The sequence below is a fragment of the Xylocopa sonorina genome, chromosome 15 (genome assembly GCF_050948175.1).
Source record: "Xylocopa sonorina isolate GNS202 chromosome 15, iyXylSono1_principal, whole genome shotgun sequence".
NCBI lineage: Eukaryota > Metazoa > Arthropoda > Insecta > Hymenoptera > Apidae > Xylocopa > Xylocopa sonorina.
The window spans coordinates 4,901,076-4,928,293 of record NC_135207.1 but is presented as its reverse complement, the minus strand read 5'-3'; the positions used below and the strand labels follow the sequence as shown (position 1 = coordinate 4,928,293).

The 27,218-nt window shown below is 45.6% G+C and overlaps 1 protein-coding gene across 1 annotated transcript in view; it reads left to right on the top strand.

The window, feature by feature from the left end:
* The first annotated feature begins 7,666 nt into the window (after window positions 1–7,666).
* The window catches only part of 5-ht2a (5-hydroxytryptamine receptor 2A), a 31,764-nt gene continuing 12,212 nt past the window's right edge, over window positions 7,667–27,218 (top strand). The window contains exons 1-3 of the mRNA XM_076907198.1: window positions 7,667–7,688; window positions 17,435–18,229; window positions 18,495–18,783. Of these exons, the coding sequence (XP_076763313.1) occupies window positions 17,822–18,229; window positions 18,495–18,783 (697 nt within the window). The 5' untranslated portion in view covers window positions 7,667–7,688; window positions 17,435–17,821. The remainder of the gene's footprint in view (window positions 7,689–17,434; window positions 18,230–18,494; window positions 18,784–27,218) is intronic.

Genomic DNA, 27,218 nt, shown 5'->3' with positions numbered 1-27,218 from the left:
GACACTTCCGAAACGGAGGCTCGCGCTCCCCCCTGTTGTAAAAGAGGGAGAGAAGCCGATGGGAATAAGGACACTCTCGTTTCGAGACTCCTCGCCGATGGCGGTCGAGTCCTGCCGCTTTTCATTGCAATAAACGAACAAAAAGTCAATTGAAACCGGTCAAACCGATACAAGCCGAATGCTCATCGTTCTCTTCGATTTTGAACCACGTCCCCCGGCCAGGGCAACGTTGACCGTGCTGCTGGCCTTTTTAAAACGTGCACATGTACATATTATATATGCAGCGGGCAAGCAGGAGGAGGGGAAAGAATAGTATTTTTTATCGATGTAGCATTTACAGAATGTATCTAGGAGAGATTATAAATTATACCAAAGCCAGCATCTCTCTCTTCAGTGTTTTCGCGAGCGAGATAGCTTCCGGGGGTAATGGAGGAAAACAAAACGAGCATAATTATTCTCTTAGCAATTAACCGAGTAAAGCAACCGCATAAATAATTGTAAATGTCGAGTTAATGTTTCAACAATATATAAGTAAGCGAGAGGGACGGCTGTAAGTTTGGGGTCCACACCTATCGTCACAGTTATTACCCGAGTAGAGAGAGCTGCACCTTAGCCTGCGACACTTCTTCTCGATGATCTTGATTCGACTTCTTCGTCTCGTACGGCGCTTCGCTGATGATGGCGCCGTTACGAACGGAGAAGCAAATTTGTCGCGCGAACGTAGCTTGTTCTGGCCCTAAACTTACGCGGACAGATGAGATAAAAAACAAAAGGATAAAGATGAAGAAACAGAGGCTTGCAAGATACGCGCGCGAGCGAGGGCAACGCCAGTATTTTTTGTATCATATTGTAAAGAAAAGGGGAGAAGAGTCGAATGATCGATCAAGGGATTGCTCGTGCTGCTGAACAAGCGGAAGAGAAGAGGAGAAGGACGAAGGAAGAGATAATCGCACTGCACAAAATAATCGCAGCGTTACACTGTTGCTTCAGAGTCAATAACGGGTGCTGTTTAAAAGCGTATCACGGGCCTGTCCAGGCTGTCGCTCGTACCAGCGACTCTCGTAAGCGAGAGGAACGACGAACAGCGAAGCTACATCGCGTGCAACGACACAGTTCGAATTACTTTACCGCTTTTTTTCGCCGTTGGCCCTGTCTCCACGGTTCACGCTCACGAGGATCCCGCTTGGACAGGCCTGGCGTGACACACCGTCATTTTAACCAGCGTCTAGCGCGTCGAGTATTTTAGAATGGCATTCGATATGTTAAGAGGAAAACGAAAGCCCGATTTTAACACCTGTATCGCCGCGAATCGTGTTTTGTATCGAGCACGTCGTCACTTGTCACCTCTTTCTTTCGCCTTTATCGTATCGAACAAGTTGAACGCGTTGCAAATCGCGAAATCGCTGTCGATGGACCTTACGCATTCAAGATGAGAATCGTACACGGCGTACAGAAGAGTTACGATCGCAACCATCGAGAGTAGAACAGTTGGTTGAGTTAGAAATGGATTCGAGCAGTAAGAGTAAGTATTAGGTACGCGTATGATTCGAAGTATTCGATGTCACACGCGTACTGTCTTGGCGAGTGATGATCGACGCGGCACAAATTACAGCGCCTTTCATACGCGTAAATGGCGTTTAATTTATTCGACAGGAACGAGCGTGCACGCTCGATAATTCGCTCCGATGATTATTCTTAGCGTTATTAGTTTTTTTACGCAGAAGGAAGTGGCGCGCGAGAAGGGAGGAACGCGGGAGAGAAGAACACGTCGAGTTGCGAGTGTGTATAAAAGGGAGGACTGGAAGCATAAGGGGACGGATGAAGGCAGTAAATAGCGAAATATATAATATATAATAATGTACATGTAAAAATTGTGTATTCTCATATAATAATAGCTGTAATAATTTAATAAATCTTGTATATCGGATGTGCCCGCGCGTTCGCTGTATTTTTCAGGTGAGTCCCGTAATCGACCATCCGCTAGCGAGCCAGGAAGAATGGAATTTCTTATTTAATTGAGTCGCCAGCTGGAGGGACCGAGAAGCCTTTCCAATTTCCCGCGAAAGCTTAATCATCTCGTCCCCGCCGGTTGATTCCTAATTAAACTCGCTCCAAATTTAAGCCACCCTTTTATATTTCGAGCGCTTTTACTGAAACTCCTGCAGGGTCGTCGCGCTTAAAATGAAACCTGGCTGATTCGACGAAGGGGTGAAATCGATGCTCCCGTTTAAATGCTCCTCCCCCGTCGAGTATCTCGAACGATAACGCAGAACGTGTCAGAAATGAAAGAGAATAATTAAAGACTCTACGATAACGGTGAAAAGAAGCATCCACGAGCCATAATTCGAAGATTTATATCGATCGATGGAGAAAATAGAAAAATATTTTCTGGTTCCACAAATACCTTTCCATCTGGCTAAAAATAATGCATAGCTTCACAAACTCCCGTACACAATGTTTCTGGTGACCCTACAACATCCCTTAATATAGCCCTTAATAAACACCTCCGATCGTTACTTAATCAAGGACTCTCCTTCTGTTTTATGTCAGCGTAAATATAATGCACGATCAATGTGAATTCGTAATACCTCTCTGCATCAGTAAACGATGCAAGTTCGCCGGAAATCGTTATACTCGACAGAGTTACAGAAAGAGGAGCCCATTACTGTTCCGGAAGCGCGTAACGAGACGCTCTGGCGACGAGTTAACGCGAGAGTTGCATGAAATTTCTGATTTAAAAGGAAAAGCAGGGTGGAGGACGATAACGATCGTGAAACAAGGAGAACACATACGAACAGGACAGAGTGATTCCAATGGAAAGTTAACTCGATGCAACTGGACGCGTGTCGCGGACTTCGCGAATTCCATCGAACATCCCCGTGGAAACTTCGAGGGTAACACTAGTTTCCTATTCTGTTTTTATTCGTAGCGCGATAGAGTTACGAGTTAAGAGGTCTCGTTTTAAGGTAAATCGAATTACAGGAATCTGATTACGCGTTTGATTAAAATGCACTGGTATCTTCCGCTTCTGAATTAAATCGGGAGCAGCATCGATGGTAATTTTTTCCTCCCTTTCTTATCGTTCTCTTTGCTCAAGGCGTGTTCGGAGTTTCAATCTTGCAAGAAAGGGAAGAAAAAGTTACTGGAACTTGCCAGGGGGGACCTTTGGACAGTTTCAATTACACAACGAACGTTCGTGTCTCGTTTTAGATTAAACGCGGAACTTTTCAGCGGCCACGGGAACCAGCACGGTAATTTCACCCCCGGCTGGATCGAGACGAGCCTTTTCTCTCGGACGTGTATAGGTGTTCGATCTCGTTTGTTTAACGTACACGTGAAATTTTAGTTTCGACTGCTCGATACGACTACGAGCTCGAGTGTGTGGGTATTACCACCGACGCGATACGGAATTGATCACTCGTTTTATGGAACTCCACGTTCCACGCCCTGAATTACCGATCGTGCAAAAAACCACGGGTTTCCGTCTGCCCTCTATAAATTTCCAAGGGTTGAACGTCGATTAAGATACTTTTTGAAATTCTTCTTCTGTATCTCAGAGCGAAGGGGTTGTAAATTGCGCTCGATTCAGCCATCAAAGCCAGTGAGACTAGAAGATGCGAACGAATACTCTACTTCTTTTTTTTTTTATTATTTAACGCTGTATCTCAATCGTGTGTGTGGATCATTAACGACATAAGAGCGCAAAGCTTTATACAGATACCATTTCTTATCTACTGTTTCCTCGATATTTTGCTTAAACGTTTGTATATTAAAGCAAATAGTAAATGATAGGTGGTGTCTGTCGAGAGCTTTAAATTTAGAACTTGTTTGAATGCTTGCACACGCAGTGTCTGCAGTTTTGGCTCTAGTTTTAACAAATTTAATATCCTACGAAGCGATAGAACCTATTTCAACAGTTCTATACGGAATCGGTAGCACTAGAGTGATATAGGTCCCCAGAGTTCCTGAATTCTGGGAAATGCATAAAAATGCATTTGGTGAGTGGTGGTACGTCGTCAGTGGTGTTACTAAATAAACACAGCCAAACAGGAAACGCGTCTGCCTTATTGCGATATATTTTTCCAATTTACAAATTGAACGCGTCCGTTCGCTCGTCCATTGTCGGAATATTGAAAAGCTGGGAAAATTGCGTTTAACTAAAATTACACGCGCCGTACGTGATACAGAAAAAATGAGAGAAGTCGAGATACCTCGTACATAATGCATATTAAAATATACGAGCAAAAAGAGCGAAACCTTTCGTTCGACTCGTTGCACTTTTTTCTTCTATTTAATTCAACGCAAATCTTTCTCCAAACTTCGTAACTAGCGTCAGCAGAAACTCTTTAATTGAACAATGGCTGGCGTTAAAACAACCGGAAGAACATCGAGGATATCGATTCGTTCGGTTAGAGAGGAAACGAAAACGCGAGCTTTTTTCAGCCGCGCGTTGCAACGACGACACGCGCGAGACCATCGTTTGTCAGGCAGAAAGAGCAGCAATTTTTGACGCGAATAATGAGTTGACCGAAACGTTCGCGTTCTGACGGAATTTATTTCCCCGTTTGACAAAGCTGAAACGCGAAATCCAGCGATTCCGATCGTTACCGGAGAACAAGCGAGTCAAAAGACACCGAGTGCCCGCTAAACGATTACTTCCGTGCGTTTTATGCACGCGGAATGCTCATTTCATTATCGAAGGGTCGAATTTTCAATGGATTTCATCGGGAGCAACGTATGAATACAGAATGCGGGTGACACGAGATGCGAAATCAAATGGAAATTAATTTCCGCGTCCATACAACAAGCCACGCGTTTCACTGTTTGCCTCCTGCTCGCGAAATTGTAGCATCGATTTAAAATACCAAGTGAAAAGAACGATATCAACGCTCGTGAACGAAGAGAAGGGTATTTAAAAACAACCCTTAACTCGAATACCAGAGAGGACGTTAATTAAGTGAACAAACAGTCCGAATCCCGCGGAAGGAACTCGTTAGTACCACTGGAAGCCATTGGAAGAATTAACTTACCCCATTTCGGGGTAAAAACCGAACGTAAAATTCGTAATGCGATACGGAGGGAAATGGTAAGCGCAGACTTTTCACTTAACAGCCAAACTTTTTTTTCAAAAAGAAACGGTCGGTGAAACCCAGAGTGGAACTCGTTCTATTTTCCAGCGATTCGAGCTGCAGGTTACGAAAATGAAAATCTTCGCGCTTCCTTCTGTCCGCGTCGCGTCGCGCGATGGGGCTCGCGTTAAATCTCGCGTAACGATCATGTTCGATTCGATCGACGATATTCTTCCAATGTAATCCGTTCTTATAACGCGTAACATCGTCCCGCCGCCGTTCGTATTCCATTAGATCTCTGGTGGTATCCAGCGAGCCACGCGAATTTCCAAGTTCCTCGATGGGGAACGAAATTTATTATTTGGTGCTGGCAGGAATTTTCGATAGCTCGGTTATTGGATGCGCTGCTTATCCAACGGCCGGATTTCGTGCCGTTGTTCAACTTAATATGGAACGTGACTTTCGCCAAGAATATCAATTCGCGAATTATTAACGTCGACAACATTTCCCGCCGCCCTTCCTTCTTTTAGCTAGAAAGAAACGACGCAGACCGTAAGTGGTAGAAACGAAGAGATCATTGAATAATTAAACGCGAGAATAGTCGAGGAATATTCAGAAGAAACGAGAATAGCCGGAGAATATTCAGAAGAAACAAGATTTCGGTGACCAGAAGAATCTTTAACTTCTTCGACCGCAAAGAAGAAATCTGCATGAAACGAGGGGGACTCCGATTGCTCGTCAATTAATAATCACAAAGTTCTGAGGATATACCTCCCGTCCATCCTGCATAAATCAGCGACATTACCATATATTCATCTAACCGCAGGGTGACAAGTGTAATTGCAATATTAATTACAAACAATACTTCATTGCAATCGATATGAATTTATGGCCACACAAATTTCGAAGCATATCGAGTAATTAACGTTAACCAATACCGCATATTGCGTTATTACCAATAAGAATCATCCATATGAGAAAGAACATTTATACAAAAAAAAAAAGGAGTATACAGGAGGCACAGGATATACATTTTATCTTCATCTTTAGATAAACTTTACTGTTTATTCAACGTGTGTTTACAATAAATATATAAGCAAAAGTAGATAAGCATGCAACGCGATTAATTTCTTAATTTTTGCAGGTACCCGTGGAGTGAAGCTTCGATCACAGGGGGTAGAAGCGTCCCAGGAAGCTCGATCGACGAACATGGTGTTGGAGCGCGAAGCGGTCCCTCTCTCGGTCCTTCTCCCTTCCCTTGGCATAAGGCAACGCTTGCTCTACCGGAGCCGTCGTGCCTTCAGTATGATCCACGCGGCCAAACCGCGAGGATACGTATTTGCTGAACTATCCTTTGGTGACACTGTAACACAAATGCATCGCGATCGACAGAAATTATTCCTTCATCGATTCTGTGATCGCGAGAGGATCGCAAAGTAACCGGAAAAATTCATTCAACTCACGCGAACTTCTGCTTCCACAAGTGACTCGATCGAAAAAGTGCACAACGATAGAGTACTCTTCGAAGCATAAATTTTAGAATCGTGTATTATGTAATAACATTGGCAACGACGTGTGTGAGATTCGCGTTAATTTGCAGTGAAGACTTCTTACAGAACGATCTTCGTTTTCTTCTCAGAGGTTCTAGACTGCGATTTATTTGCACGTCGATCTCCTTAGACTGTGCGTCCGCGACAATAGTTTGATTATGGTGTTGAAAAGGATGAGACGAGTAATCACGATCGATTGAGAAACATCGTTACGCGAAACCATCCGTAGATTGGAGTGAAATTGACTAAGCGATGTTCGCGCTCGACGATTGGAAGCATAACGCGATAATCGAATCCGCGAATTGCGCGCGAAACGTAAGGGAGAGTGTGCGATTCAAATTCGTTGAGTAGATCGCACAGATGTTACAGTTTCGCGGTGACATCTTACGATTAATCTTACTCAAAAACCAACGCTGAAGATCACTTGTTTCGTATAATCATATTTTATATATTACACGCGTTTCACTCGCGACGATTCTGATCTTATGATTTATCCGCACAGAACGATCCACGAACTCGTTCAAGTTGAGATATTAGAATCGAAACTCACATGGTCAGCGTCGATTAATCCTCCCTCGAACCGATACGATGAGCCACTCGATTCTTAATGGAACCATTCAAGTTTCGCTCGCGGATTCGTGTCTCACTCGAGAATTCGATTGCTCGCACTTCGTTCTACGAGAGAACGAGGACACTGGACAGCGATTTCTACCTGCTGGTCACTTCTCACTGTTTCAAATTTAAAACGCGGTTTCGCGCGTCACGGGTCCCGGTCTGACCAATCGAAATCCGCCAGGAAAGGTTACAGTGGGTCTTGCGAGCGCGATTATCGCGTGAACCACTCGATCATCGATTATCGGAGATCGATCGATCCCGCGAGAGAATCCTACGAGTGCTACGAATGGTGTGAGTGACGTTAACGTTCGAATTCTCGCTCGTGCAGCACAGAAAAGTTGAAAGAAAACAGGCTCGAGCGCGACCATAGAATTGCACGACGACAGGAAAGAACTGGAGGAAGAGAGGAAACCAAAATCTAAAGCGAGGACTCGGAGGAAGTTGTTGGAAAAATGTGAGTAAACATTTCTTCGTTGAACGTTCCAGAGTAGAGAATTTTGAATATAGTGGCGGGAATATATTTAAAAAATGAAATTAATTCTAATTACACTGGCAGCTGAAGCTTTCATATATTCAGCCTGAAACATCATCCTATTCGTTCTCCTATAATGGTATAGATTATACCATAACGAAGTACAACACCGCGAAAATGAATGTATCGCCCCTTTATAATCCAATCTGACCCGGAAGTACAAGCAATTTATGCCATCCCGTCGTTTATTTCTTTTTTGTACTCTTGTTATCGATGGAAACACGTAATGGTAAACCTTATCTATTGCGCCAGTAATTTTAGGGGAACCTATCTTTAAGCTGTACCACCAGCGGCATTTTTTTACTAATTTCTGAACGAGAAGCTTCTTCTGTTCAAATTTTTATCGATATTTCTCTTAGAAGAATTCTTTAGAAGAAAATATTTTCTTTAGAAGAGCTTAGCTTCGACGATGCATCTCTGATCACAGAATAGAAGAATAAAATAGAAATCGATGTAGAAAAATGATTTGTAGCGTGGTAAAAACGTGGACACCTCTTTTTAACAGTAATTATTAATCCAATTCCTGAGCTCTTAAGTTCAGATTTCAGCGCTAAAGTACATTTTCTTTGCCGCGCGATAAATGGATGCTCGCGTGAGATCGAGCCGCGCGATCTCATCACGTTTTAAGATACGATTTCTGCCGACAAATCGCCGCCGCAGCTTCGCGAATTTTTACGACGCGCGTTAGATTACCCGTGGAAAACGATCACCTTCCCTCGAATCGAGTACGTATACGTTTCCAATAACGTTATTGCATCGGTCACGAAAATGTTGTACTATCGAAATTCTGGCTGGTCCCTGGCGTCGTGTCTGCTCGCAAAACATCGCGATTATCGCCTGACACTTTGACAGGACCCCCAATGAAATCGATCGGCAGGAATTTTCAATTTATCTCCACATTTTTCTGATGAAATATCATTGGTAAAAGTGCTGCGGTTCCCATGCTGTTCTCGCGCGCAAAAAACATGAAAATTCGCAAAAAACCAGGACGTCGTTTTGTACGCAGTCTTCGAGCGTAAGCAAATTTTTGTAAAACAGTCGATCGTAAAATTTCATATTCCCGAGACAGCTTCACGAAGTACGCGGATGTTCACGGTCTGCGGGTGGTTGTTATAAATTTTATTCCAACTCCAACAATTTTGGCTTGTCCTCGCGGAAAACCCGCCCGCGTGGCGGCCTACGCCAGGAAAGAAACAATGTAACCTGGTAAATTTTATTAACCCGTCCGTGTTCCATAAAATTGCATCGCGTCCCTTGCGCGTCGCCGCTCCAACGGAGACAATTTGCATTTCCGGCCGATCTTTGAACGCCCTTCAATCTTTTGCCGCGCAGAGACGGTCTCAGCTGAGACCTTCCCTCGAGCGACGCTCGGATTGCATTAATTAGAAGAGAAATAAAAAAGGGTGAACTCTCTGAGCGAAGTTCGCGAAACGAAAATCGACCAAAGGGATCAAGAAGGAGTGCGATATTAACTCGAGAAATACCGCTTCCAACGGGGTCCACGGAATTTAACGGGGCCCACTTTTCATCCCCGTTTCTCCTTTGTAAATAAACGCAACGGACTGCAATTTTGTCAAGCCGCGGCTCATAACTTTGTCCGCGATTTTATATTCACGGTTCGAGCGTGGGGTGGCTCTTTGTGCCGCAAAATCTCTCTTCGCCAAGGAGCGATCTCCTTTTCGCGGGTGAGCTTCCAACGGCTGCGTAAAACTCGCGAAACTGTGCTGCGAAACGACGGATTTCGGCGCGCAACAAATCCAGCATCGTTCACCGCGGACCCGTGAAACTGAACGTCAATTAATGCGACGCTGTTTCACGCGCGGTTAAATTGCACTGTTCATCGCCAGGTCGTCATTAAAACCCTGCGCTCTCGAGCGTGACGACTAATGACGCTTTGATATAGAACCGCGGTGAAACTGTCGACATGACTCGAGTGAAAAATTTGTTTCGTCCGTCAGTTTGCCTTGCGTTTCGCGCGAGCCAATTATTAATAGTAAATGATAACCTTCATCGTGGTATCTCGTGGTATTAGCCATAAACGAATGAAATAGGAAGTGAATCTCCTTTCACGGCGAATACAACGCGGAGAGAAATAACGAACCTATATATATAGATAACGTGATGCGTATAAATGTTTAATTACGACTAACTGTGACGAACGATTCTTTTCTGACTCGTTTAACAGAGGATTTTATTCAGAATCGAAATACATCAATAAAAAAAAAGAACGGAGAAAGATGAATTCCATTGAATTGAACGTTTTGCTTGGTACTTTTTATTGTATAGCCAGCCTTCGTGTTTGCCTCGCTCATCTCATTTCGAAAGTAAGGAGCTTAATTAACGAATGTAATCTTTCAATAGGATTCCGCAGAAGAATCGAAGAACACGGAAACTTTCTGTATAAACAGCTTCGAACCAGTAAACTGTAACTTATTCTTCGAACTGCGTATAAAGTAGAGGGTTCTCCCTTCGTTACCATTTTTGTAATTCGCTCAGTGGATTCTTCACGTTGAATTTCTCGATCGACATCGCTGTCATGCGTTCAGCTTTCATTTTCTAGCAATGAAAAGAGCTGCGTGCATGCACGATGGATTAATTTACGAACGAACACGAGGTTAGCGATAAAATAATGCATCGCGACACGAAACGCTGTCATTGGCCTTAGCAACCTGCTCTGCGTGGTGTGTGTCATATCTCGTTATCGAGTCGTATTATTTTCCGCGCAGGCCCGTTAACAAATTACATCCGTATCTCGCTCCCATCGTTTGATGCCCAATCAACCAAGTCCAAGCACCACCGTCCCACACCGACGCGGAGGAACGGCCGATGCACTTTGCCCGTGATAACGCGTCCCATGTTTCGTCGCATCTTCGCCAAACCACCGCAATCTCTGCTGCATTATTTCACCACTTTCTCATCACGTCTCTCACATCTCGCAACGAGAGATCATCTCACGCGAGAATCACGACATGTGTATCGTCTCGCATCGCGCTCCATCGAGGAACGATTAAGTTCAAACGCAGAAACCACTCCAGAAGCATCCGTGTTTGATTAGATCGAAATGCTCGCGAGTTATCTAATACTGTTCGCGACGAATACTTCCTCGTTTCAAATGCTCGAAGGATAACGCGGTTGAAAGTTTGCCAGGGATTCTCGATTTAGTTTACTGCTTCGCTGAACTTACTTCGCTGAGAGGTATCGCCCGCTTTTTATCAATTTTCGAGCGTCCTTCGTAAAGACACATCGAAGTCCCTGTCACCCGTGAATCAGGACTTTTATCTTCGACTTTAAATCGCTCCTCTCTCGCAGTCGATTCTTCGCGAACGTAAGATCATTTTGGCAGTTACGCCACCCTCGATCAACCCTCGAACCATTGTTCTTAATCGTTGTCTCTCGCGACCCTCTACTCCATGAAATTACGATTGCGTAGTATTAATCAAAGTTCCAACGCCTGGAAACGATCTCGCGAATCAAGTTTCGACTCTTATCTGAACGATGTCGAACAGAAAAGTAATTACAGCAGAAACATCAGTGACGAAGTAGTCGAAGAACCGCTTTGTTGTTACTCGCACGCGTTCTTCGGCGTGTCTATCGCCTCGAACCAACTGGAGAACGCTTCCGCCGCGACGGAAACGAGGATCTCGTTTATACCCAGGTTCGTCAGCGCAGTAATTACAGAGCTAATTAAACGTGACGCGTGAGACGCTCGGACATTTACAGGGCGGCCAATTTGAAACGCGTTTCTTAATTAGAAATCCACGCAGAGACGAGACTCGCGCCCTGGCGAATCCAGGGGGTTGCGAAGGTGGTCCCTCGGTAAATTGCAATCTCTAAATTTCATCAATTTGACGTGTTGCTCTAGCGGAAACCGCGATCTAGCGAACCGTCTAACGAGCCTGCGCCACTAACTGCGATCTTGAAACACATTAATTTCTAAGCAAATAGTATCAACGAATTAAGGGGTGGTTTCTTAAGTGATTGAAATCTTTCGAGTAACTTTGCATGGAACGAAATTGGAATCTTAAAATGTATGAGGTATAAATGGAGAGTATTTCGAGAAGAAAGAGCTCAGTTGATTATCCATGAGCCCTCGAATATATGAAACATGCCCCCTTTTTTGGGATTCCCTCTCTGCGAGCAGGAACAATTTGTCGCGGTGGAAGACCGTAATTCTTCTTGCGTTTACCCGGGACTATACACGGAAATGAAAAATGGTGCGAATGTAGAGGGAATTGGTAGAAAAAGGGGAGCGCGATGTACTCGTCCGGTGTCATCGATAAGACGGGGGATGAACCTGGCGAAGTTGAAACCGTTCGATCTCGCGAAACGATTCTTCTGGCTTCCCTTGGGATCAGCGATAACAATCCCCCTGATTATACTCCTTTTCTCGCGAGAAAATCATGCATCAATTTAAATGTACATACGCGAGAACATGGAAGTCTTTGATGATCCCAACGATCTGAAATATTTCTATTTACATCTCCGCAGATGCAGTCTCTCGCTTTAGAATATCCGAAATGTTTCTTCGTACTTCCGTTGCGTAATCTCTGTTTCTCGGTCTCTACGCATTCTACACACTCGTATATACACGTCTTCCTCGCCTTCGCGTGCGAAACGTAGGTATTTCTGAACAGTTGTATCCTCGAAGCAGTCGAACCAGCGCGTTTCCACACCCTCGTGTCTCGATAGTTCTCCACGCACGAGTTTCGCTTTGGTCTCGTTATTATTTCCGTGCATGCAAAGCGTTCGATACATTATTGCCTTCTTCGCCTCTGATACGATCGCGAGGCCACGACACGGACAATATTTCATCGGATTTTTCGCCTGGCTGCCGTGCACCGTTTTAATTGATTTCGCCGGGCACGGACGTCGGGTATCACGCGGAACGGAAGTCCCGCGGACCGTTTCGCTACCGTCGAAATTAATGACGACGCGTCGATGCGCTCGCGACGATTTATCGCCGCTCGATATTAACGCGCGACAGATGGACTCTGATACAGCCGATGTACGCGCGTGCACCATCCAGCCACGAGATTCCCTTGATTTCATTAACGGGACAGACTCTCTTTTACGCTGATCACCCTGGACGCTGATTGTTTCGACCAGGCAATTTCGCGCGCCGCTGTACTTTAACGAGGATTGATAACGAAACGTTCGTCACTTGGGAATTTCGCGAGTTTGTATCTTCGTCGTTGAGAAATCAGAACGCGTTCTGCACTCGTTCGCAGAAGCATCGAAGGACTTGAATGGGCTCGAGAACGCTGCGAGATTTTCTCTTGCGAAGTTTCTTTCGTTTTTTACGCGTTATTTTAATTCCCTGTTCGAACATCGATCGTCCTCCTCGTAATTAGACGCGCGATTAAACCGTGAAACAGACAGGATTCGTATTTCCAACCGCCTCCTGGTGAATCTGATCGCGTTAATTGCCAGAGATCGCAGCAGATTCTAATTTACGGGGGCGAAATGAGCACGCAGGATACGTATAGTGTATGGGGGATGAATTGGTGGTCTTTTCGAACGGCTTAGAAACGCGACTGCTACGAGTAATCCTGAAAAGGACGCTCAATCGACGTGAGACTATGATACATCAAACGATACTTCCTACACAATTGTTTCTACGATGCTAAATATATGCAGTGGCGAATAATTACCAAAAGGACGTTGAAACTTTCGTTTGTCTCGCAAGAGTTTTAGGCAGAATGGTAAATTCTCAAGCTGTTGGCCGCAGAACTTGCTACTTCGCGCAAGACGTTTCTAATTAGACAGAGCCTGATTAGTAACTAGAAGTGTAAACTCGAACGAGCACGGAGAAACGGAAAAGCGGCCACTCGAGGGAAAGGTCAGAGGATTTTTCATCTGGCCAGAAAAAGACTCCAGAGAGACCAGACTGAACTGGCGCGATTAATCAAACGACTTTGATGAGTCTCATTCATCTTGTTGCCCCGACGTTAATCCACGTTTTAATTAGAATCTAAACAACGTCCAGTTCCAATCCTGCAATTTCTTCGACGATCTATCCTGCGATGATTACCGCTAGAATGTTCATTAAAAGTCGATCCTTTGACCACAAGAGCAAACAACTTGGCTTGTTCGTCGCGATCCCCAGGGACAATGGCTCGCGTCAGCCTCAAGGACGAAGCTCGATGGACGATTCCTTCGAAGAGTGGACGAAGAATGAAATGATTCGCAAAAAGTAATCGCGAATTTTTTTATCGAATGTCGCGAAATTATACCAACGTGTGATTTATTTCCGTGTCCTTTGCTCCAGTCGGTTGATAGGAAGCGTTACCCTCGCCGGAAATAAGCATTCGCGTGAAATAGGAATGAAGGCAGAGAGCAGAGGTTACGCGGCATCGCGCGATCAATTTTTCACGAGCAGGCTTCGACGCATCGATTGCCGGATGTGGTCGCGGTACTCGCGAGGGTACTCGTGATATGTTGACGACGTGAATTAATTAACATCCGTCGAGAAACCGCGATCTCAAGGATTTCAGTCAAGGATTGGAATACGGAATTATCCGATGATTCTTTTTTTTTATTCGCTTCTTGCTTGACAAGATACAGATTTTATTGTTCCCTTCGATTTCTAACTTTTTTCTGGTCATAGAATTGGAAGATTTACTGGGTTAAGCTGCGGAAAATAACATGGAGACGCGAGAGGATATTTCCTCGAGACGAGGAAACTTTCAGAGTCGTTGATTGAATCAAAGGAAAATACCGATCTATTAAGGAATCTGAGATGAATCGCGCGTTCGCGAGACGAGACCTTTCTCCAGTAAGTAAGTTTCTATGATAGATAAGGCGATTCCGTTGGTAGCGCGTTAAAGTATCGCGTTTGGTAGCAGAGAAATGAGCCGCGACGAAGTGGCGCGGCCCTTGGTACCGCTTTCATAGAGGCACAAGTGAAATACAGGGTGGAATGATCCGTGAAAAGCATGATTCACGAGCGAGACGATCTACGATCAACTCTGCTACGAAACAGGAAATAGGTTTAATAAAAAACGACTGTCGAAGCGAAAATAGGGTACAAGCAGAAGCTTCATTGTTGATTATCGACACGTGGCTGGGAAATTTGGTGAACAGATACGAATCTAGTTCGAGTTCGTTCGAATTTCACGTACCAATGCTGTCAATGGAATCGTTCGACGTAACAGGGTGGGGCAGAGAATGACTGGTACCGAACGATTAATCATTTGGTAATTTATGGAGCCAAGGGTAGCGCGCGTCACGATGACATTGACCAAAATTCCTCAATGGAAGCTGATCATTAACGATCCGATAGATTAACCCCTTTGCCGCAGAGGTAGAAACCCTCGCGCGCAGGGGTAGAAACTTCTTGCTGAAGATATAAATCTTCTTAACGGAGTTATCACGAGGTATTATATTAAAACACATTGTCAGCAGTGTACGTATATCACGCGCGTGACGTATTTAATAATGAACGCGGGACAGGAAGAATGGGCGTTTTGTTGTAGGCAGCAGGTTTTTATAATTCACAGACGCTCGTTATTTAACGCACGCGACACAGTGTCGACGTCCGACGGATGAAACAGGTCACGTACGTCGACGATGCGCCGACATCCGTTGCGAGAGGAGCTTTGCTGGGAACTAGTTAGAAGCTTCCAGTAATTCCTGGTGTCTCGACTCTGTTTCGAATGTCGCTTAGTCGCGACGATCCTTCTTAGAGCAAATAAAAATCGCTTTCATCGAGCTCGCTACGAATTCGATAGCGTTCTTCGAGATTTTCCGCATTCTCGTGACACTTTGCGAGATCCAGACACATATCCTCGTAAACACTTAGTGTAATTCAGTCGCTGGTCTCGTAAAAAATTGCTCGAGCCATTTTCGACTGTGTATTCCTCCGAAAAACGGTGAAAATTTGACAAAAGGGTAATAAAAGAGATAGAGGCTCGATTTAATAACGACTGTCTTTATTAAACTTGGCACAAGAGATATTTGAAAGGCGCGAAGGGCTGTTCTGACGATCCTCCGAGTTATTTCACATCTCGAAGAGTCCTTGACGTTAAATGACTGAGCGAATCGGTTCTCCATTATATTTATGAGAAACCAAGTACCTTTTGCGAGGAAAGAATAGAGGAACGAATTAAAATGTACTACATCTCTATCTTTTTTCTTCCGTTAGAGAAGGTTTAAACATGGAACAGCAATTACGATAAGCTGAAATGGAAACTGCTATCACTTTTCCTTTTTGAAGTCTCGTCAACTCCATTGGAAATTAAAGACAATGTACCATTGTACGAGAAGTTGAAATCATTCTTGAAACGCTCGTTTCGAGCCTGAGATCATTGCCAACGAGGGTTAATTAAAACTGTTTACGCGTCTGAGTTAAGAGACTCGCTATCCACGGCTGGCATAAATCTTCGAGTTCGCAAACGGAACGAAGACTCTCGTTTCCTTCGACGCACTTTCAGAAGTAATAAGCTACCTGCTTATCCGTGAATATTACGCGTTTATTATCCCCTGACAGGCAGATATCGAAGATCAATGCGTAATATCGCGCGATTCAGGCTCGAAACTGCCCTCCACCGAGAGATAAACAGTCTAAGCTACGTTGCACCTTCGTTTCGCGCTAAATCCAAGTGGAAATGATCGCATTTATGGAGTTCTTTCGTTTCGAACGCGGCCATTCCGCGCAGAATCATTCAGTTTATGTAAACACTGGAGGATCGATGCATGGTTACAACAAGCTGAAGAGAAAAACAATATTTTTTTCAGTACATCCAGCGAAACGGTTTATCGAAATCCATAAATGGAATTGGCTTGCTGCCGAGGTCCCCTCCCTCGCGAATAGAATTCATCGAGGCTTGTTTTTTTAACCGGAACGCGTGTCATCGTCGATGTCACTTTAGACTCACCTTATTTCCGATCGATGCAGTGTTATTACATCCGTCTCGCGATTACCACCGTGACGCGTCTCGAATAAAATACAAGCGGACGCGACGCGGTGAGTTCGCCCCTGCCCGCTGATTTCATCGACAGTGCCCAACGTGTACAGCGTTCACCATCGATTCCTCGCGTTCCCGTTTCTTTTTGTAATCCCCGATAAATATTCCATTTGCACGGTCGAGGGTGACTCTGCCGTCCCGTCGAGAGCCGTGAAAAAAAGTGATCGATGGATTACCCGTCGCCTTTGATTACACGCCATTTCCGCTCGGGATGGTCTACCTTTTTTTCTGTTTTTTTTTTTTTCTCTCCCGCGCGCGATGAATAGTTTAACGATTGTTCGTTACGGCCTAACAAACGCATCAATCCTTGTCGCGCTTCAAATTAAATTCATAATGGCTCGCGGAGCCGCGGTCGCGCTCGAATTGTTCTTCTAGGTACCCCGTGAATTCTCGAGAAAAAAAGAAACAATCGTTGGAGCGGATAATAAAAAGAACGAGGAACGATCCAATTGAAAAACATCCCCATAAACCGTGACGAGAGTCGTGTTCCTCGTAGGCATCGCGTGAACGCTTCGAAGCAACCCCCGATCCAATCTTTCGTCCCTGAATATTTCTCCCTTCTCGTTCTCCCCCTTTTCTCTTCGCAGTTTCGACTGTTTCGAGACGATTCCTCGCGTGCGTAAACTGGGGTCGACTAATAATCCAGCGCGCTATAAATCGATACCTCCAGGGAGAGTTTGAGACTGTCATCATTTGTTCTAGATGAAGACCACGCGGAAGGAGATCGAATAAAACAGACGGGATAGTCCCTGGACACGGAAGTAGCGTAGCCAGGTCGTAAAGCCGGACCTGAGGAATCCATAAACTGGTTGGGCAACGAGAATCACCGTCGATCGAGCGCCCTTCGTCGTTCTGATCGCGTTCCACCCTCGTCCAGCCTGCTCTCGATGCTGTTCGAGGACGTTCCTGGCATCGAAACGTACGAGTCTCTGGCCTTGGCTCGTCTCGCGACCGTTTAGAGTGATCCACGGTACGAAAGGGACAGCTATGCGGAACAAAAGACACAATGGTGGCTCGCGAGTCGACGGGATCACGAGACGTGGCTCGTTCGTGGACAAAGTGCCCTAGTTCGACGATCAGGCTGTATTCATGAGCCGTGATCCACCGTCTGGCGAACAACGAGTCGACGTCGTTAGGAAGCGAGCGTCGTTAGAAAGATCGAGCAACGATTCGTCGATAGAATTCGCCATGGAGGGGAACCTGACCAGCTCCTGGACGAGCAATTTGACGGCGATGCTGCACCAGTTGCCCTGCAACGACAGCATCCTTGGGTGCATCGACGAGTGCGCGATCGGTTCTACGGGGTTCGATCACATGTGCACAGTGGAGAGAGGAACGTTCACACCGTCTATGACACTGTTCTGCAGACCTTGCGACTACTCTAGCTGCGATGTGAACGTGTCGTTGGTTCTCAGTGGTCTGGAGAGTATCGAAGGTGTCTTCTTGTCGAGGATACCGAGATTCAGGGCCTGCAACGAGACCAGTTTCGACGATCAGGTGAGGAGAAACGATCACTTACAACTTTTCATAGTTACTTAGGGGATGATATGTCTAACAATAATTCAATTAATTATTTCTAAATACATATGGACAATATAAATGTTGGTAGACGTACTTATATTAGTTCCCAAGTAGAGTTCTACAGGATTTAATTCGCAGTATTCAGAGTCCAATTCAGAAAGCAATCCCAGTCTCTGCAGGAACTTTAATCATCGACGCGAACCGTTCGCTAAACCTCTTTTCTCTCTCCTCGCGTCCATAGATCCTGGAGTGCACGCCGGAGAACGCGACGACGGTAGACCTGACGATCTCTTGCTCGCACCGGACGAAATTGAGTTCGACGACCAAGAGCCGTCGTTTCGACTGGATCTTCCTCTTCGTGGCGGTGTTCATCGTCGCTGGTGGCCTGGGTAACATATTAGTCTGCCTGGCGGTGGGGCTCGACAGAAGGCTGCACAACGTCACCAATTACTTCCTTCTGTCCCTCGCCGTGGCCGATTTGCTCGTCAGCTTATTCGTGATGCCTCTGGGCGCGATCCCAGGATTCCTGGGTGAGTTCATCCACGATTCCATCTGGTATTTCCGTTACGCGTCGATCGTTCATCACCTTGGACAGAGGGTGCAAATAGTCGTCGCGTTTTCGACGGAATAACTCGCGACGTTCTCGTATAAAAATATTCCAGCCTGGAGATTCCACGATTACTCGACGAATATCCATCACGTTCTCCGCGTTTCGATGTACAAAATGGATATTACCTCGTCCTTAAACCGCGAAACATTTCGAGCCGTGATTGCGCCATTTTCTTCTACCTCTGAAACAGTAGGATAGAATTCGTACACCAGGCGCTGGTATCGATGGACTTGGAACGACGCCAGTGCGGCGAGAACAATGGGAACACGATCACTCGATTAAATCGAACTAATTAGATATCTGGCAAAGTTTCACAACAATCTGCCGATCCATTAACCGCGAAATTTCCGGCCGATCGACGATCGATCAAACAGAAACGCGTTTCGAATTCCAATTGGATCGGGTTAATCAATTCTGCTGGTAAAAATCGTCTCTATATATCGTCTAGCAGTTCGAAATGGCACTTTAAAGAGCCTCTATTACTGCTCTATCGATTATCCTCTAAACTCTCCCTCTCTATCTCTCCAAAACCCAACGAGAAATCCTGTTGAATGTCTCGCTGGAATCAACGATCTCGCGTGGAAAGACGGGTAACCAAAAGTGGAAGTAGCGGAGCTAGAACAAAATAACCTTAGAGTGCACCGAGAGTGCAGTTCCATCAACGAGCCTCAGCAACGATTCGAATCGCTCTTCGTTTTGCCACTGCTCGAGGCTGCGCCATTCACAAGCTGCAACTTTCGACCCTCGCGCGCGAATTATCCCGCCTCGTACACCTCCACGATGGAAACACCGCAAGCCATCGCGACAGCCGTGTGGGAGCCTTGCGCGAGGGTGGGTCCAGACGTTGAAAAAGTTGGATAACTTGTTGGAAGGCGGACGAAATTGCGTGGCAATTGACGTAAGCGCGCGGAAAAGTTGGTCGAGACTTGGATGGAAGATTGTTCGCGTTAACGAGCGACAGCGGCCAGGACGCGTCCTTTTTTCCACGAAAAGTTGCTGGCGTTAGAGCGCGGCAGGAGAGGACTTTGTATACGAAGCAACGAAAGTTGATCCGTCGAGCCACGTGGGAAGACTTAGCTAAGGACGTGTCTGCGAACTTTCAGCACATCGCTGGTGAAATAATCGCTGAACGCACTCTATGCGAACTACGCGCGAGGCGTAATCGTTTTCAATGAAACGCGTCGCGTGGCCGTGGTAAAAGGACGCGCTGCGCTCGTTTGAAACTTTCCAAACAGTGGAGGAACAAGGTTCAGATCGAAAGCCTTCAGACTGCTGATGAACGATTCTTCACGGAACGCTCGACTGAAACTCGGTCGGGGAAAAAATGTGATTTTCTTCATCTCGAGGTCCTCTGGCGGAGCTTGGGACTCTGACGAGCGCAAGCGGCTTCGTTACTCCGCTCTCTGATCGATGGAATTCTATTCAGCTCTGCGAGAAAGCCTATTTTCGCGCGGGAAATTATCCCCGTTTAACGAACGAAATCTGGTGAAATTGAATTCGCGATAAAGGCAGGAGTCAGCGCGTCGTTATCGAGAGGTCCTCGGTGTCCTCGAAGAGGACGATGGCGCGTCGAAAGGCCAAGAATCATCGAAAGGAATCTCGTCGTCGCCAGACGGTGCGAGCGCGATTCGTTCGCCGTTACGAAAGCGGAAAACGGAACAACTCGCGTTACAGAACGCTGCGTGCCAGCACGGGATCCCGCCTCTCTCAGATTACATTCGCAACGCGATCCTCAGGCTTGAATCGCGTGTTCTACGATGATGATGGAACTACGGAAATGGGAGACGATTCGAGGACGAAAGGATACGCGAGATGTGCAGGCAAATACGCGGCTGGTGATCAAGGTTAACGGGCAATAATGAATTCTGCTGCGATCCTGGCTGCGTTCTACTTCCCTTTGCAGAGATTTGACTGGTTCTCGCAAAGATCAAGAAAATAGAAACATACGCCACGAAAAAGTAGTCAGAAGAGACCAATAACTTTTAATGTGTAATAATCGTTAAAGGTAACCAATGATGGTTGAATTTTTTAAACCTTTCTCTACCCTGATTTTCAATCCCCCATATTCAATCTTTCGAAATTTCTTTGAACAGCCCCAATTATGAAGCGTTTCTTACAAGACGTACGAGTTTGAGAATTTTTGCACGATCCACGGAAAATGTTTCTGGCGCAGCGCATTCCGGATACTTCCTTGCATGCCGTCCGGAGAATTTACTTGGAACAGCGGCTGGGGATATCGCGTGAGTTATATGTTTCCCGGAGGTATTTGTACCGGTGAGAAACGGCGAAAAGTTCTATAGTTGGGTTTGATAAACGCCAGAATGAATAGGTGTACGGGTTCATCGTGCCACGGAGCCTGTGTCGCTGATTCGTATGATTGAACTGTCCGCTGGAGGAACGGACGAACCTGGCTTGCCATCGTCGAGATTAAGCTTCAGTCTCTCCTTCAATTCTAACTGCACAGGAAAGCGCAAGGTTTATAAATGATATTTAAAAATTTTGTGAAAAGAAAGACGCTCTTTTGTGCAAACCTGACTTCTAAGAAGCTGAAAGAAATATCCATGGCATTGGGTTCAGCATTGTTCTTCGTTTATCACTCCAGCAGAAGTGATTATTAAATTCCTCATCAAGAATAAAGAAGAATTTTTCAAAACAGTTTAATTCAAACGCATCTGTTCCAAATTTACATAAGTTTTAGCCATGCATTTATGTCTCGTTACGTCTATCGAAGGAGTAAGAACTTCAGATGAAGAACAAACGCGAAACGGAAGTCCGTCGGACGCACGCGCTAATGACCCACCCCCATAAAGCCCTCGAGTTGACCGCAGCAAAACGAGTTCGTGAAGTTACGCGGTAAACAGGCAACCAAAACGTCGGACAAATGTTGCTTAGAAATTCGTATCACGGTTGCGTCGGTTCACCTGTAGTGCCGTGTAAATCGTAATTAAGCAGGCGCATCAGCGACACGTACCATCGAAATGGCGCGCACACGTATGCTTTCCTTCCGTGGGTGAGGCAGGATTTAATGGACGAACGCGAAACGAATGCGATTTTTGTCGATTATCGTGCAACCCTCGAAGTAAACACGGAGGAACATCGAACGTGCGAGATTTCAGCAATTAAACCACCAAGGACCAACCCTCGACGACCGTCCGCGTTCGATGGAGCTGGCGGAGTCCAGAGGCGGACGTCGAGAAATTCGAGACACTTGGAAGTCCAAACACAGGTATCGCGGCAGTGAATGCCAGCCGAGTTTGCTTTCTACGATTTTGTTTGAACACCCTGCCAGCTTCATCTGGGGACCAACGGGTTTCGATCCGCCCGTCCCGATTCTTATCCGCGCAGAAACGAGACGCTTGTGTCCCACCGTGGAAAACATTCCGCTATCTCGAGCACCGACGTATTCGCGGCCAGGGATTTATCGCTTCCGCGGTAGACTCGAGGAGGTTCGCGGGAACTTGATAAATGGATCTGTCGAAAAAAGGGGTGAGACGCGGTGGAAACGACCAGCCAGCGGCCGCAATTGAGATATATTTCGTTTTTATAGCCGAACAGCACGATGGTTCGCGGTTCGCTTTTTGCGCTTGTTAAAAATGGAAATTCGCGGTGCGAAAGCAGGCGAAAAACGACACTCGATGATCCTCGTGGAATATCCAACGAGATCCGCGACCTTTCGATGGTTCGTTTCTCTTGCGCTACCCTACGTCTCTTCAGAGGGATGGCCCAATGAGACATTGAGGATCTTCGTCGACGACTCTTTCAGCTTAGAATGGATGTTTCTCCATGCATAACGTTGTATAAAATTTTCTTCTAATATTGTCTTACGCGATGAGAACATAATTTTAATATACGCGATCCAATGTGCGTACATAATTCAAGCGCTGTAACCACGAGAAATATCGGTGCACGCAGCCATATTTTTCAATCAGACAGTTTTTAATCAAGTTCTGCATACTGCATCTCCCGATAACGAATCCTTGGAGTTACATGAAAATAGTATTAAATAACAGGTAATTTAATTAACCCCTTAGCGTACGACCGCGAGCAGCCCTCGTGACGCGGATCGTCCCCATCCGTGGGACATCCCCTTTAATATTTTATTCTTCGCTCCTGATAAAACATCAAAGTTTCTCGAGATGGTAATTTGTTTTCGAATGGATCTCGAAAGTTTCTGCTTCCCCTCGAGTTACCACCAGTGGAAACAGGAAACTCGTTCGACGCGAAAAATAGAGTTAACGGGGCAAATTCGCCAACTCGTACCGTTCCCACCGTGTGAGGATTTATAAAGGGTCCGTAGCCAAGGCTAGGACCAATGAATCGTAGGAACACCCAGACAGAGGGTCGTGTGAGGCCACGTGCTAATTAAACCTGTCCACGGATTGCGGTTCGATGAAATCTCCGGACTTGGAACCAATCGTAGCCTCATTGAAGAAAAACGTAACTTCCCTTAACGACCCAATGAAACGAGAAAAAAGTGGTTTTATTTCTAACTCACATACGAAACTTGGTCCTCCGTCTTAAATTCTATTTCACGACTAGTTTACCAATATTTGTTGCACTTATCCACCGCGTTTCTGCATCAATTTATAAAGCTCGCGTTGACCAAACTATTTCTACACTCCCGTTCGACATCCCCGCAAAGAAACGAACGAAAATCGACGGGGACACACTTATAAATCGTGGGACCTTTTCGCAGCAATGTTTCACGCCGCGGTAAATCCCATTTCGCAGCTGCACGATCGCGAGAGGGTGGCGTATACGCGTCTATAGACCCGTGATTACAACGGTTCCTCTTTCGCGTTGTTCCAGCCTCGAAAATGGCGGTTCGACCGCGGACCCTGGCTGCGTCTCGCGGCTAACACACTGCCGACATTATGCGACCAGTCGGGGAAAAAGTGTGCTGTTTTCATTTTCCACGGTACCAGAACCAGCCGGCTTTAAATGGGCATTTTATCACTCGCGCGCGTACCCAGGAGTTCTCTCGCGTGTCGCGCGGTAATGCGATTTTTCTGCCCCTGAAAAGCGGTTGCGAAAACTCGCCCCTGGTTCTCTAATTACCGGGAGAAAACGATGGGACGGAGAGCGAAGGTGCAAACAGAAGAGCGAAAGTGGACAAAAATGAGAAGGTGGGACACGCTCGGATTATGAATTAGCTAATTAGTTAATCTTGTTGCGCTCGCGGGGTACATTAGCCGTGTTGAAACACCATGGTTGCTTTAGCAAACCACTGCTTCTACGCTCTCAAATACCAGGACTATTTAGCCAGGGTATTCGTTCAAATATTTGATCCTCAGTCTCGCCTGTATCCACCCTCCGTCATTCTCTATTACGATTCAATTATAATTTAATGCAGGGTCTAGCGAATTTTATCGAACGTCCCGTGAATTCACTTGGAAGCTAAATCCTTTCTAAGGATGTACATCGACAACGTGGCGCTCGTCAAAGATTTATTACTCGCGTAGATCACCTTGCAGATGGGTTGGATGGCTCGATGAACAGCTGAGTCGTTCGCCAGTGGAGTATGACACGTATTAGCCAGCAACGAAAGTGATCAAAGGATCGGATGCCTTTCATCCTTGCACGGAACACTCCTGAAACGCCGATAACCGTGGAGGTAATGTCCGTGAGCGTTGAAATCCACTTGCCGCGTGTTAGCGCGAAATTTCGCGATGGACAGACGTCACTTAGTCTCGCTCGAGATATTCGAAGCGACGATCCGTTGTCATCGTCTATATCGGATGCTCTGTGCCTGGTCCTGACGAGGACACCTCCGCCCAGGCCAATTTCAGTCGTTAAATTACCATTTAACGGCGCGAAGAGTTTGGACGCGTGGCTGCGAGTACTTTTTCAGGACGAACGCGAAATCGTCGATTGAATTGGCGCTGTGACGCGTTGCGAACACCGTCAGGTCGAAATCATATCGGAACAGGCTCGCTTCAAGCAATATCGCGGGCGAAACGAACGCATCTGTTGGCTGCGGCTCTGTTAAAATGCACGGAGCGCTGGAACACGGCTCCATCGAATGCGGTAGACGTCGCGCCGCGTGTACGTGCAGATTTTGTTTCGACGTTCTTTCGGTCCACCGGCTCGTTGTATGATTAAATGACCCAGTTCGAAAAAAGTTCCGCCGCCGCCATTCCCTATGCATTGTCTCTGACCTGAAACTGTCTCCACCGACGACAGCGGCGCGCGTGGTTCACGGGCTCCATTGTTTTCATCGGCGAAGAATGGCCGCCTTGAAGCTTGCGTAATTCGTCACGCTTCATTGCTTTAAACTTGTATGCAACCTGCTTTAAACCTTGCCCCATCTTAGCCTACGTAACTACGTAACTACGTGGAGAAAATCGTTTTACTTGAAGGATGAAGCAAAAACTTGTTCCGACTTTGAGACGACGCGTCTTCGTCCTTCGATTTGGTCCTGCGTCACAGTGTTGGGGGTTGGTTTCGTGACGAGTAAATGACGCGTAATTTGGAATTTAATTTGTTTGTGTAACAATTAAAGCATATGAGATGAGGACCTTTCTAACTACCAGCTAATAACAATGAGAAAAGGAAGACGTTCAAATACTACCCTTAGTGGTGTTCGTCGACCAACCCAACTTTTCCTTGACCTTTGCAGAAGTTTAATAATTAACGAAACATTTCATTTACTAAGAGTAGTCGTGTTTAATTGCTGGAATAATGGACTCATGTATGAAGAAGAAGAAAGCAAATAGACTGAACGGAGAATCACAGGAGACGTCCATCATATTCATCCAGTTGAAAACGAATCTGCATCGAACGCACGCAAGACTGCGACGCAAACGTACAAAACGATCCGTAATTCGAAACTGAAAGGAAACGAATCGAAGTGAAACTTTCGATCCATCTCGAAGAAGCATACACACACGTGCTCCGCCCACGTGTATATAAATAGACGAATAAATAGGAAGTCCATTCGTGGCATTCATATGTTTCACACCTCCATTGATGCTTCTCGCTCTCTACATCTAATGTACCAGAGAAAGTCGTGAAACTTATTTCAGCAACTTCAATTACAGAATTCTTTCGTAAGCTCTTATCGTTCCTATTTAAAGCTCTAACGGGGAAAGATAAGAATTTTACCAAAGGAACTTTAATAGAATAGCAGAGATGCTGTTCTCGCGCAATTTCTTTCTTGGACCCTCTCGCGTGTACCTTGTTGTAGTGTTGTATAGAACCTGTTGCCTAAATGGCCTGCACAGAAGTGAACCTTGCGCGTGTTTAGCCAGATGACTCTGAACACACAAGATCTCCATTTGCGAGACAATACGCGGACGGCGCGATGGGACGGTAATTACTGTATCATGACCAGAGGAATACTATCGCACCCCTATAATGAGATCACCGTGTCGAACTTGATTATACATGATTATACCATGTTCGATGTTGGCATGTTTCACTGGTTACAGTGGCAGCCTCACATTTCAATAAATATACTATCACGAGCTGTACACGCGAGTCGATGAGGATCTAAGGGGATGATGAGAGAGAAGCAGAAACAACCAAGTGATATAAAAAGTACAACTTTCCTCAGGAACAGATAACACTCGAGAATTAATCTAATTTTTCATTACTAAATAACGCACTTTGCGAATTCTTTTTCTGAACATTTTTGTTCAGACTGTCTGGGTTAATATTAAACGTAAAATCTAGTTTGGGCCACCATGGTGTTTCATACCGAGCCAACTTCTTTTTCTACTCATTCAGTTACACGTAGCAGCGGTCGCTTTATTAATTGGAGAACTTTCATGGCTCCACTTGCCATTCTAGTCAAACTACCCTCTCGGATCTGAAAAATGACTCCTTTGTGTCTTAGTCCTTGGTTTTGTTCGAGTTAGAAATAAAAATCCCCTGGCAAGAACGAGTCAGGTGTTAGGAAATAATCAGAAGGAAGACGATAATTCCGTGGACGAAATGCAACGGGCGAATCGACGACTTTCCGATCAATTGTTCGCCAAAGATCGACGATCGGACGCGTGCGCTGATTTTATCCATTTACGATCCTTTGAGCAATTCATCGGAAATGGATGAGGTTCAATCTCGCGGAGGGAAACAGAAGAAGGCTGCGGGGCATATCGATTCTGTTTGCTCGACGAAAGGAACTGGTTCCGCTGGGATTTTTGGTGTCTCGCGACGGGAAATAGCAAATCCTTCGAGGCGCGGCTCTACGTTCGTATAAAATATATCTCAGAGGATGTCGATGTTTGTCAAAGATACTTATCGACGACTTTATAGCTTGTAGGAGACGAGAAATTTCATCTTAAATCAAATATAGAGTAATAGTAATCGCGCATAATATGAAACGACAATCTAAATAAGATAATGCTCCCTTAT